Source organism: Podarcis filfolensis (assembly GCF_964270895.1).
Source record: "Podarcis filfolensis genome assembly, chromosome: 3".
Classification (NCBI taxonomy): Eukaryota; Metazoa; Chordata; class Lepidosauria; order Squamata; family Lacertidae; genus Podarcis; species Podarcis filfolensis.
In genome coordinates, this window is record NC_139606.1 from 64,047,994 (window position 1) to 64,061,270 (window position 13,277).

The following is a 13,277-nucleotide window of genomic DNA, read 5'->3' on the forward strand; positions in this document are numbered from 1 at the left end:
GAATTCTTGTCATGAGTGTTCTCCTTTTCTCTTCACCTGACAACATTTGGCCCCATTGACAATCCTGCTGGTCCAATAGGGAGAAAGTGAAGAGGAGGAGATGGAAGGGAATAGATGGACTGAGTGAAACAAAAGAGAAAAGGGAGACAGAGATTCTAGGTGCCCATGTTAATGTTGTGTGACTGTGTGTGTATGTTTGTGTACAAGTGTGGATTGGCCCCATAAACTTTGGTTTTAGCATTCCCCACCACTAGCATGTGGCCCCAAAGGGTTGGCCAAGAGACAGTGCCAACCCTCAAACCAAAAAGCACTCCCTACCTCTGCCATAGTTTGGTGTGTGTGTGTGTGTGTGTGTGTGTGTGTGTGTAAGCTGCATATACTGTATCCTTTCCTGATCAAATGGTCAGGGCTGCACAGACATAATCTTCACAAGCTTTCATTTAAAATTTGGAACTTTTTTCAAGAAGGAAAAAATTAAACTTCTTCTTAAACGATGATTCAGCAGTGATGTAGAGCCTTTCCCCTCATTGCTGTTTTCAGGATCAAGCTTTTTGTATTTTTCTGTTAGATACTATTATAGTGATGCTAACCATGTAAAGAATGCTACAGCAACACCTTTTCATAGCATTACAATGGGTTTTTCTTCAATTTGGTCCCCTGCATTTGAGTTCAGAGACAGTACATGTATAAACAGAATCTACCCCAGATAACCAACCAATTGAGAAGCAAAACTTCATCATAATTGTGTAAATGGAGAGAGACCGTGGGCAAGGGGTGATGAAAGGAGGTGCAACTTGGAAGAATAAAAAACCCTATGTGATTTCATTTCCACTGTGGAACGTTCTAAAAGTTCAGCCGTGAGGAGTGCTTGCTTCTGCTACCTCAGTTTTAAAGGGTCAATTTGGTGGGGACAAGGTGATTAACATTTCTGTCAGCTGCACTTATATTACTGATACTTGAGGAGTCAATCTGCGAGTCTGAATACATGTGACAAAATCACTCTCAAATATCACAAGATGTTAAGGAGATGAAAGGGAAATAAATACAAAGAAGCTACATATGGTTATGAAGAAAACACAAAAACCATTGCAAGAGTGTTCTATTAAACGTCACATAGTTCACTCGCAGCCCCCTCTAGTCATTGTAAGAACGCACAGAGACCATGCAGGTTAGCCCCACTCACCACCCCATCCTTCCTCTGAAAGAGTCCCACACTCCTACAGATGTATGTGTCGAGAGCCCTGTAAACAAGGAAGTACTTGCTGAGTGTCTAAAACATTTCTCCCTCTGAAGAAACAAACAATTCCAAGTTTTATTTCACTAACTTTGTTGAAGCGTCAAATGTGTCCCTGAGATTTCATATTTTCATCCATACATCTGTTTTCTTTTCCCAGTGAGGATAATTATGCATTCCACAATACCCTAAATGAACAGGAGCAGTCAATGAATTCTTAAATGCCTGTCGTATGAATAACGGCCATTTTTAGATGCTGTGCTACCCTCGTGGGCACCTGTGTAAAAGCTCACTCGGGAGAGAATGGAACATGCTGAAATGAATATGAAAGAATCAGCTCTTTATGGCATTCCAGGCTTGTTGAATTTGATTCTCTCAAAAGGAAAATCATGTTTGTAGCACCACAAGGTTCCTGTAATAATCTTCACTGATTAATCCCATGGAGATATACTGTATGCCCCATGGCTTTCCCCCTATGTTTAAACATTCTTGCCCAGATGTTAGTAAGCAGTCATGTTGGTGTTCATTTCACAGTGCTTTTTGCTTTACTTTTGAAAAATAGAAGCTCCTCTTTTCTTGATTTCTTGGGAGTTTTTTTTTTGTTCTGTTTTACTGAAGTTTTTATAATTTGTTTTATGTTGTACCCCACCCTGGTACTGGCACCCTCAGAGGCCTCGGCCCAGTATACCTGAAGGAGTGTCTCCACCCCCATCGTTCTGCCCCGACACTGAGGTCCAGTGCTGAGGGCCTTCTGGCGGTTCCCTCGCTGCAAGTCCAACATCTGTCCATTGGACAGGGCAGGCTGTACATCTTCTTAGTTCATTAATAAATAATACATTCCGGGGCATCACACACACACAGATTTGTATGCATGTGTTTATATAGAATATAATATATGACATGTAAAAGCTGAGAAGGCACATTGACTTGTGGGAAATTTAAAATGTTTTGGGGAAAGAACCACTAGACTTCTTTGTGCTCTGCCTCCAGCCTGCCAATTGGACATCCCTGTCCAGATCGCTAGACTTTCTTATAAATATTTATTAAGTCTATAGTAGGGATGAAGAAGCTTGCAGCCCACCACGTATGGTTGGACTACAACTCTTATCATCCCTAACCATGGCGGATGGGAGTTGTAGTCCAACAACATACAGAGGGCCATAGGTTCCCCTTCCTTGCTACAAGGCATAACACACTGACGTAAGGTCATGTTACCCCTTGCATTCGGCAACTTCAGAAAGGTAAGTTTCTGAGTCTTGGAATCTTCTGAAGACTTGTATCAAGAATCATTATCATTATCATTATCATCATTTTAAAGAAATACCAATGTGATTTCAAAAACAATAAAACAAGCAACATATAACAAAACATAACAAAACAATATCATATTTAAAAAGCAGCACTAAAACTTCAGTATCAATTCCAGCAGCTAGGAACTGGTATTAACCGTCAAGAAAAGCTCATGTAAAGAGGCAGGATTTTAGCTTTCGGGAGAAGCATCCAGATCTCAGTGCACACCTGCTCTCAACAGGGAGATCATTCCAAAATGTAGGCAGCAGCACAGAAAGCCCTTCTCCATACAGCTGTAAAATTCTATCGTCATTAGTTATTCAATTCAAGATGGACTCTACTTAGCACTTTATACTCTTGACCTTGATTAGTTGGCTTAATGCTTTGGATACTGGATGTGTTATTTCAACCCTTCTCAGTTGCTTATTCCATATGGGAATGAGTTTAGCTATCTGGCTTTAGTTTACTGGTGATGCAGGGCTGGGGGAGTTGTAGGGGAGAAATTGCTTTCTCATTGGGACTCTTCAAGTGCTCCTAAAAGCAACCTACACTGTGCAAGAAATCGTTGCCATCTGGATCTGTCTTAAATGGCTTGTGTTAACATGAAGTAAGTAATTTATTTTGAAATCTTTAGTATTCCTTGAGGTAAATGTTGACAGCGATACTGGCATAATTATGTACTTCATTGTGTATAGGAAAATTGTGTGCATGCTAGGGAGATTGACAACAGTTGTCAGAATGCGGCCATATGATACTCATCTGAACAGTTCGTTCTTGAAGTAGCATATTTCTTCTATTTCTTTCAATTTTTTCAAGAGCATATACTGTTAGGCTAAACAGAGATCTCTTTTATGAATATCTGAATAGTAGCATTAAAAAAATTATTCCTATGTGGTAACCTTGGTTTTTGATAGGGAGATAGGGGAATTCTGAATAGTTCATTATCTCTTTCTGAGTACAGTATTAACACAAGTGGACTTTCTTTTCTTTCTTTCTTTTGTTTTTGTTTCCTAGGACATCCAGGCTGAAATTGATGCCCACAATGACATCTTCAAAAGCATCGATGGAAACAGGCAGAAGATGGTAAAAGCCTTGGGAAACACTGATGAGGCTGCGCTGCTCCAACACCGCATTGATGACATGAACCAGCGCTGGAATGACCTGAAAGCGAAGTCTGCTAGTATCAGGTAAAATATGATTTGAAAGTTACATCTGTATCAGGGCTGCTTCCTGTGATTCATTTTTGTACAAGTATGGACACAGCTTAAAAATGCACCAATTTCATGTTAGCGCCATCCTATCATGCGCCGGCATGTCCAAATAAACATAAGAGCCCTACTGGATCAGGTCCAGGGCCATCTTGTCCAACATTTTCCTCTCACAGTGGCCTACCAGATGCCCATGGGAAGCCCACAAGCAGGGCTTGTGTGCAACACCACGGTCCTCACCTGTGATTCCTAGCACCTGATATTCAGAAGCATTTTGGTTCCCAACAGCGGAGGCAGACTATAGCTGTTAGGGTTAGTTGTCATTGATTGCCTCATCCTTGATGAAATTGTGTAATTCTCTTTTAAAGCCTTCCAAATTAGTGCTCATCTCTACCTCTTGTGGGTGCAAATTCCACACTTTAACTGTGCATTGTCTGAAGAAGTGCTTTCATTTGTGTATCCTTCATCTTCCAACATTCAGCTTCATTGGACATCCCCTAGTGCTGTGAGAAGGGGAGGAAAACTTTTCTCTGTATTCTTTCTGCACACCATACATCTCTATCATGTTACCTCTTATTTGCCTCTTCTCTAGAAAAAAAAACCCCTAAGGCAAATGCCAAGGCCCAGGGGAACCAGCAGGTGCTGGTTACACCTTCTGGAGAACTAGAATGTGTGGGTGAGGAAATCCTTGCTGCCTGGCAGGAATAGTGTGCTAGCCATATCTCAAGTACCCCTGACATGTTGTGAGCATGGGAGGAATAGATTAAAATGGTGGTTTGCTAATTTGTTGAAGACTCCTTCTGCACTTTTCACCACTAGGTAGCAAGGGCCCCCCTGTGCAGGCAACCTGATGTTGAGAGACATGCCAAGCAACCCACTTCCCACCCCCTTGCCAGTGGCCCAGGTGTAGCATCGCTGTGTTGAGGACATGGGATCGGGGATAAAAAACCTGGTCCCTTACTAACTGTGTGACCACATAACATTGTGTCTGAGCTGCTCACCGTTGTGCCCTGCCAGTTTGAAAATTGGAACACTCCCTAAACCTGTTCTTGGTAATTTGTAAAATTGGTAATTTCCCCAATTATCCAAAGCAGATTTAAGGGACATGGTGACGGGGGAAGGAGAGAGGAAAGCCTCATTCTGTACACATGGCAACTTGGTTGAATCCTACCTTAGATTACTTCACATCAAAATTCCATTCAGTTTTACGTTTTCAGGGAAGCTTGGGAGGTCAGTGTCTGTCAGCTTACGCTGCCGATAGTTGGAACAAGTACCCTTAATGTCTTGACTCTTATAAGCGTCCCTCACAAATCATCAAGAAAGAGATGAGAAGACATTTATGTTAATACTTTAATCAACAGCTGCAGTGTTCCAGCAGTAACAATTGAGCAGCATGGTATTTCTTGGGGATTAATGATCATTTGGGAGAAATTAATGGCCCAAGCTGCCCTCAAGTCATTTACTTCAGCCAGTCATTAATTCCAGGGTGAGAGTCTAAGGATGAGTAGTGGTTGTTATTATGAATGGTGTGTAACAATCATACTTAAAACAGTTTTACAATTAATTTAATTTGTGTATATGCATGGAACATGATGTTCAGATGACATATATCAGCTGTAAGGGAGAAATCTAGAAGCATAATCAGAGGGGGTTAACTGCAAACACTAAATCATCAAATACAATACACAAGTAATCATTTACTCTGTTATAATAATCAGATCTAGGTAGATTTTACTTTGTATTTCAAAACTTGTTCAGAGTTGGATGTAACTACCTCATGCAATGTAACTGCTTGCTTCTGTAGTATGTGGTCTGCAATGTGGGGGTTGAGCTATACCACCATTCATCCAAGGATCACAGGGCAGTCTACAATATAAAAACACAAAACTCATAACATATAAACAAACCAAGCACAATCCATCCCGGGTTAAAGTGAACACAGTGCTCATATAATACATTTAAAACAATGCTTGTCGTTCAACCCAGTTTGCCAAATTAACAAAAAAACAACAACCCACTAATATATCAGTGGTGTCTTTTTGTGGCTATGCAATATTTAATATGATTCTTTAAAGTTTTTGTACTATCTGTTTTGTGGTCAGTTGTTAGGATTGATTTGTTTTTTGTTTCTTCCCTTTTGTTTTGTTATGAAGATATTTGAATGTTGGTTCTTCCGTTCTCTTCTTCTGAATAGCCGTTTACCCTGCCTATGCCCCTCTCAACTTGCCTTGTCTTGTCTTTTCTTTTCTTTTCTTTTTGTGATACATTTCCCCCCTCATTCAGAACCCTCATAGGTTCTGAATATGAGTTGCTACTAAAATATAGCATAGGCCCATAGCAAATCACATGCAGATGGAGATTACAGTTCCTGTTCTGATTTTTGTGCCTTTTTGGTGACAGTTCAGGCTGCCACTCCATGTTTGATAAAATTAAATTTCTGGTCGTGTACAGCTTCTTCAGTTCTGATTGAAAAGGAGCCACTGAGTTGTAATTTCACCCTCCATGGCATGCTAGCAGAAGGCTTCATGAGCCACTTAAACCCTCAGCGCAGAGCTGAAGTGGACTCAAATAAGAGTGTTGCATTTTGCACAGGATTGAAGTTCATTCTTGGCAGTTTTCTCCCTTTCTGCTGAACACTAAAAGTGCTGTAGATTTAAAAGGCAGAGCTAGCCACAGATAAGTGTTGCTAGACAGGTCCCAGAAGAGTGCTGAAAAATATATTTCCAAGGATAAAGAATGCTTTCCCAGCAAGAGGCATTGAGCCGGCAGTTCTTATATTGCAAATACCTATGGCATCTGGCTAAAGCTGGTCTCTGAGGCTCAGAGAACAAGTTGCATCTCTTTCATCTGCAGACTCGCTGCTATTTGCCTATTCAAGCAGAGCTGCAATTTAGGGCTGATTTGGACACTACTTCTAAGCAGGGGACTGTCGGTGTGAGAATAACGTTTGCTTTTGAATCCCTGTTAAATCGTAGACTAAAGTGGGTAGGGACAGAAAGCTTTTGCGTGTGGCTAAATGTGTCTGACTAAAGAGGTGCTCTGGTAACTCTTGTAGGAAAATTGGAATGTACTTTATTTGAATCTGGGGATATGATTCTTACTGCAGTATTTGGCTTGCCACCAGAATAAAAACAACAAAAGGAACAGGCGCATCACTTTCCAAACAAAGAAAAAACTATTACTAGTTTTTGTTCTCCTTTTGAAGAAAGTTCAAATAAATCAAAACATTGCTTTTGTCAGTATCTTGGCAGGGGAATTGACAACTTATTTTTAACCATTTTTTACTGAAGTTCTTGTTACAAACTTAGCCATGTCACTGTCACCCCTCCTAGGATCTGTTGCACCAATGGTGCACAAAGGAACTGATTTATAGATTTTTATCAGTGTCCAGGTATTTCTGATTTACCAGAACACAGTGGGAAGCAGGTATGCTGTGTCAGCTCATGCAAGTTACTCTTCCTGATTTGGGGAGATTTCCCCCTCTAATCACAAACCTCCATTCCAAGGGACAAACCTTCTGGTTTCCCCAATCCATTGGGGCATAAGAGGTTGCAGTGGAGAACAACCTTCTACTGGATCCAGTCTAGTGTCATGAATGATTTTCTTCCCTGTGTCTCTTTTACAAGGCAGAAATCTGCTGAATACAAGTTTTTGTTGTTGTAGGTTGTTGTTGAAATACTTTGTCATCCTGTTATATTGTTGTGGGCATCTGTATGTCTTGGAAGACAACAGAGGAGTGTGCCTTTGGGGGCAAAGTCAAACTGTTGGAGAGTTGCAGCACCTACTGTGGCTGTAGAGACCAATGTGGGAGAGACATATTTTGTTGCAGCTGGGGCAGATGAAGGTATCCAGTTTTGCTTCTGCAAGTGGTCATTCCTTCTCTGGTCACTGTTGTGGATACACAACCAGATTCTCTGAATCCAGGCACTGTGGTCATCTGCAAGGGATTCCCACATGGTGGTGTTGATGTTGCCAGTCTTCATGCCTCGTACGCAGACATATTTGCAATGCAGAGTTGGTCTGCCAATGGACCTGGCAGTTGAAGCCAGCTCCTTGTAGAACACATCCTTGGAGTTCCTGCTGTCTTACACTCTGTGTACATGACCAAGCCAGTGTAGACATCATTGAGACAGGAGTGTGAGTGTATTGGGAATGTGAGCTTTGGAAAGTACAGCTTTGTTTGAGACTTTCTCCTGCCAAAAACATTCCTGATGCAATGCATGTGGAAAGCATTAAGGTGTCACTCCTGGCAGTTGTATGTTGCTCACAACTCACTTCCATAAAGCAGAGTGCTCAGCCTTCATCTTGACCTTCATCTTGACCTTGGACATTAGCATCACATTCTCCTGTACCCTTTTAGAGAGGCAAACCATTGCTGTAGCTGCCTTGCCAATACACTTGTTCAGCTCAGCATCGATGGCAAGGTTGCTGGTTATGGTGGAACTCAAGTAGCCAAAATCATCTACTTCCTCAAGTGTGTGGTCAGCAATGCTGATGTGTAGACTGCTGGCAATGCCCTGACTCAGGATGTTGGTCTTCATCAGCCTAATGGTAAGGCAGATCTCCTTGCAGGCTTGAGCAAAACAGTGGATGACGCTCTGTAGAGTTTCCTCAGACTGCGCTGTCAAGGCTGCGTCATCTGCAAGCAACAACTCTCAGATAACAACCCACCACACTTTTGTCTTGGCGTGGAGACATGCCAGGTTGAACAGACCCCTGCCACTCCTTAAATATCATTATTAAAAAGTCCAGCTATGTAGACCATGTGAATGACTAGGTTTGGTTCTGCAGCACTAAGACCCATAAGTAAAAGAGCATATATAGATATGTTGATAAATGTATGTCAATGTCTAGGGAGTACAACTTTCCCAATGGCACATTCTGGACAGCTTCACATGTTCAGAGCAAAATTCCTGAAAAGTGCTAATTAGTTATGTTTTTTAAGGTTCAGCTGTTTTAGAAGAAGTGGTGCTCCTTCTGTGAGCCAAACCTAATAAGAGTCTGGCTATTGTGGAGAAAACAGGTTGACAAGACTCTCTCTCTAAGGATAAATTCAGTTCATTTATTTATCACCCTATACAGATGGTTCTGCTTCTATGGATGTGCTGAGTAATGGCAGAGTTATGAAACATTGCCTGGTGGGGAAAGGGGGGATTGCTCCAGACAGACTTGGATTCTAAAATAAGTTGACAGAAGAAAATAAACTCATCTCTTCTTCATACCCCACCCCCCCAGTGTACCCTCCCATTCCCATGTTCAGGAGGACTATCTGACCCTCTGAAGAGCCAACACAGCAAATCCAAATCCAAAAATAAGGAGGCTGTAGGGAAGAAGGAGGAGATCTGAAATTTCTTTCCTTAAGTTAAATTATCTTATGATCCACAGCTTTATATTTTCTTCTGTAACTGCTTAAAGTGATATTTTACCTTGGCAACCTATGGTACTGTTCTTAAGAGAGTGAGAGTGTGTAGGCCACACATACTCTCCTTTAATCAGTGCTGCTGAAACATGCCAACAATAGAGAAAGGTAGGCACAATACAAAAGTGCACTGTTTGTACACACATGTGATATTCAAGTGCGCCACCTTCCCCCCACAATTGAGGGGGCTGGCAATGTGTGTGAGTGATGCAGGCAGCAAGATTAAGGTGAGCATGTTGCATGGTGCGCGTGCACAACTGCTGAAGATTTTTTTTGGGGGGGCAGTCCCCTGTTTGAATTTTTTGGGGCCCTTGCCCCCCTGCCCCCTAAGATGGTGCTTATGGCAATATTTATGTATATATGCAGCTGTACATGTAGAAGTATGTAACCACTAGGTAGCTTGAGGGAGTTACTGTCTCAGCCTCAAGACTTGTAGGAGGATAAATAGATGACATAATAATTATAAAATACATCGTAGCTAGAAAATATGACAAAATTTAGGAAGTCTGGACAAAAGGCCACTGTGGAGTTTGGAAGCACAGTGTGGGAGCATAACTCATTTTAATTCAGGTCAGAAAAGCTCTCAGACAAATTTAGGAAAGATTTTGTTAGTTCTTATATGGACCCCTGCCAAATGGATGTTTGTTTTTCGATTTGATAGCATTGTGTTTTACTGATCTTTATTGATGTTGGTTTTATTATTACAAAGTTGCCATCAACTTCAACAAATATCCATCTATTTTTTAGGCAAGTCGTTCAAAGCTTTACAAACAGTGACAGCACTTCAGTCCTCAATTATTTTGAACAAAGAAGCCTTCTGGTGTGTGTGTTCACAATCAGTACAGCTACATCTGGCCCTAATTTTAGAACCGTTTTGAGTAAAAGTAGAAAATAAGGATGGGAGGGTCTGGAACCACAATTCCAATAAGCATTCAAATGTGTTTATACTTTTATGTTTAACAAGTGTTTGAAACCTAAACTGGGATTAGGAGGAACTTGTATAACATTTTCCCTCATTCAGAAACATATGCTTGCTTGCTTAGAAACACATGTTCTGCTAGATTTACCAATTTCCTATCTAATCCTATCATGGATTACTTTCCAGTTCATATGTTTTATGTACCCTTTCTGAATTAAACAAAAAGAAGAGAGAGAGAGAAAAAGCCCAAGAGATGTGGCTTGCCACAGGCCACTATGCTCATGTATAAGAACACATTTCACATCAAGTTGATAACACAGTAAAATAAATAAAATAGTAGCTAGTATTGTAAGCCCATCCTTTGGGTCCAGGAAGTTTCCCAAGACTGATTCCAAACAGGACTGGTACAGCGAGTGATCCAATTACAGTACAGTGGTACCTTGGTTTACGAACGTAATGCGTTCCAGAAATCCGTTCTTAAACCAAGGCGTGCTTTCCCATAGCAGCGGGGGACTCAATTTACAAATGGAACACACTCAACAGGAAGCGAAACATGTTCTTATTCCAAGGCAAAGTTCACAAACCAAAACACCTACTTCCGGGTTTGCAGCGTTCTTAATCCAAGTTGTACATAAACTAAGCTGTTCTTAAACCAAGGTACCACTGTACTCCCCTGGAGAATAAATAGCTTCCTAGTCAAGGCTCAGGAACTGCCAAATCAGAGAAAAGCTAGCAACTTAGTTTTTATTATTATTTAATATAGATATAGCTATACCACTTAATTATTAAATCAAAATGACAATTAAATAAAAACCATAGAAAGAAGAAGAGCAATAACAATTTTCATAAAATCAAACGCTACCTTAAAATGCCTGCTGAAATAAGAAAGACTGTATCAGACACAAGAATTTCTTTTTTTCTAAACTCAGTTGGGATGAGATTCCTCACTGAATGCACAGTTTGTAGTACATACAAGACATGTAGCTGAGCAATGGAGACCACCAGTACATATTTTTTTCCACATATACTCCACTGCCCCCCCCAAGCTCTCAAGGCATTATAGACTGCTCATTCCACATTATCCCTGTGTGGTGAGTTTTCGACTCAGAGATACTGACTAGCTGAAGGTCACCCAGTGATCCTCAGGACGGAGTGAGGATTTGAACCCAGACCTCCTTAGTCTGACACTGGCAGTCAAAACTGGGTTCAAAAGTCAAGAGAACAAGCTAGGGGATTACTAAACAAATGAGGTGTAGAATAAATGCAAAGGGCTTTGAGGTACCCACAAATGCTGACAGCCTGTGTCAGTCAGCGTTCTGGAAGGCTGGAAGCTTGCTGCAAAGAATTTGATTTTTGAGGCTAATATAAAGGATTAGCTAGAGACTAATCCTTGATATGGACCATGCCCACACAATATGGTCATTGTTGCATCTTATGACACATACGTTTTTCACTCTTATTTTCCAATGATTATATAGAATTTGTTCCACAGAAGTGCAAAGGGATAGAGTGATGCACTTCCACAGAGAACCAATCCCAGTGTTTCAATTTAGAATCTGAAACGCAAGTGCTGTACCCACCCCCTCCCCCCCAATATTTCTGTGGTCAGGGCTTGGTAGTCAGCTGACCACTCCAACCTTTTCCTATGGGGGTGGTTGTGATTAATGAATAATTGCAGTTCCTTTAAGGCCATAGAGAGGGAGATGTGTGTTCAGAGCTCTTTGAAAGACATAGTGAATGAGATAAGGGATGACTAATCACTGGAATCAGTGAAGAAAGCATGCAGTATTTTTTGGAGGGAGAGATTTAATCTTTTTCTTTTTTCTTTTTTCTTTAAAAAGGCTGGTGCTCTGCTACAAGAATTGCATATTGAGCTAGCAGAAAATTAAACTGTGAACTATTAGTTCCATCCTATAGCTCAGCTGGCATACTGTTTATCAGTGTAAGGCAATTATATGGTCTCAAGATTCGTCAAGATCATTGAATGGACAGAATTAAAGTGGAGGTCTGTCCTACTTTACCATCATTCTAGAAAACACAGATAAGCTATTAAGAATCTAAAATGCATTAGGTGCACTGATAGGATGATAGAGTGTAAGTGACAGGAGAAGATTACAACCATTTCCTTGTGAGGATAGGGACACTCTCTGCTTACCATAGGTTAAAGTAGGCAAGGGACTCAGAAAAATAAAAGGTTCTGACATTATCAAGAGTAGTTACACTAATGGTATGTCATATTAACTGAATTACAGCACAATGCTGCAGCAGTTCATTGATTCAGCAAAAATGCAGTAAGTAATCTGTACCAGCAATGCTCAGCTAGTTAACATTAACCCCTCACTGCCCCTGTCATTCTGGGTATGAACGTGTCATAGACAGGTCTTATGGAAATCTGGACTTTTGCCCCTTAGAAGTCTGATAGGGTTTTACATGTAGCTATTTTAAACTGGTATGTTTGAGGACTACAGCTTGGTGCACCGCACTTGGTGCTAAAACTGAAGCATAATATTCTGGAACATTTACTAGATTGCATAATTTGTAGTTTTAAAATAGAGCATGGGGGTTTTCCTTTCAAAATGTATTTTTAGTAATGTTTTCCAGTGGAACCATTAAAATGAAACTGGCCTGGCTCCCACCCAAGACACACAGAGGCTCTTTCTTTATTCCAGCATGTAATGGTACAGGCTCAGTGTTCAGGAGTCACGATTCAGAAGTCCAGGAACAGGGCAAGAAGTTCAGAACTGAACAGAAACACACACACAGCTTTATGGCGGTCCATAGACCCAAAACACACAGTACAACAATAGTATATAACAACAGTTATTAAGGTGTGAGATCAGCCTTGCTAGCCAACAGAGGAGCTTTAGCCAACCAGAAGCAACGAAGATGTTTCCCGAAGTTTCCCTACTCCTCTTGCCAAGCTTTTCAAAACCAAGTGTGGCATCCTCACCCATGAGACTCTGTCACCTTGTGGGACCAGGTCACACCTGGTTCTAGGTGACAGCACTGCAACCTTCTGCCTGGGCTCCTGTTCAGTCACTGCTGGCTCCTGCTTAGCTTCCTGCCTCAGCTGATTAAAGCCTGCCCCAGCCTCCACTGACATTCTCTGCTGCACAAGAAGGTCAGAGGGGAGAGCCAGCATCTCTGCTCCCCCTTCTAAAAAAAACCTCCTCCAACCCAAGTTGCCAGAATTTAGTCCTCCCCTCT

At 41.2% G+C, this 13,277-nt stretch overlaps 1 protein-coding gene across 2 annotated transcripts in view; it reads left to right on the top strand.

Moving 5' to 3' along the window:
- Nucleotides 1–13,277, top strand: part of UTRN (utrophin) — a 317,035-nt gene that overhangs the window by 198,965 nt on the left and 104,793 nt on the right. For both annotated transcript variants that reach the window (XM_083607527.1, XM_083607528.1), the window contains one exon: nucleotides 3,539–3,711. In XM_083607527.1, coding sequence (XP_083463653.1) covers nucleotides 3,539–3,711 — 173 coding nt within the window. The remainder of the gene's footprint in view (nucleotides 1–3,538; nucleotides 3,712–13,277) is intronic.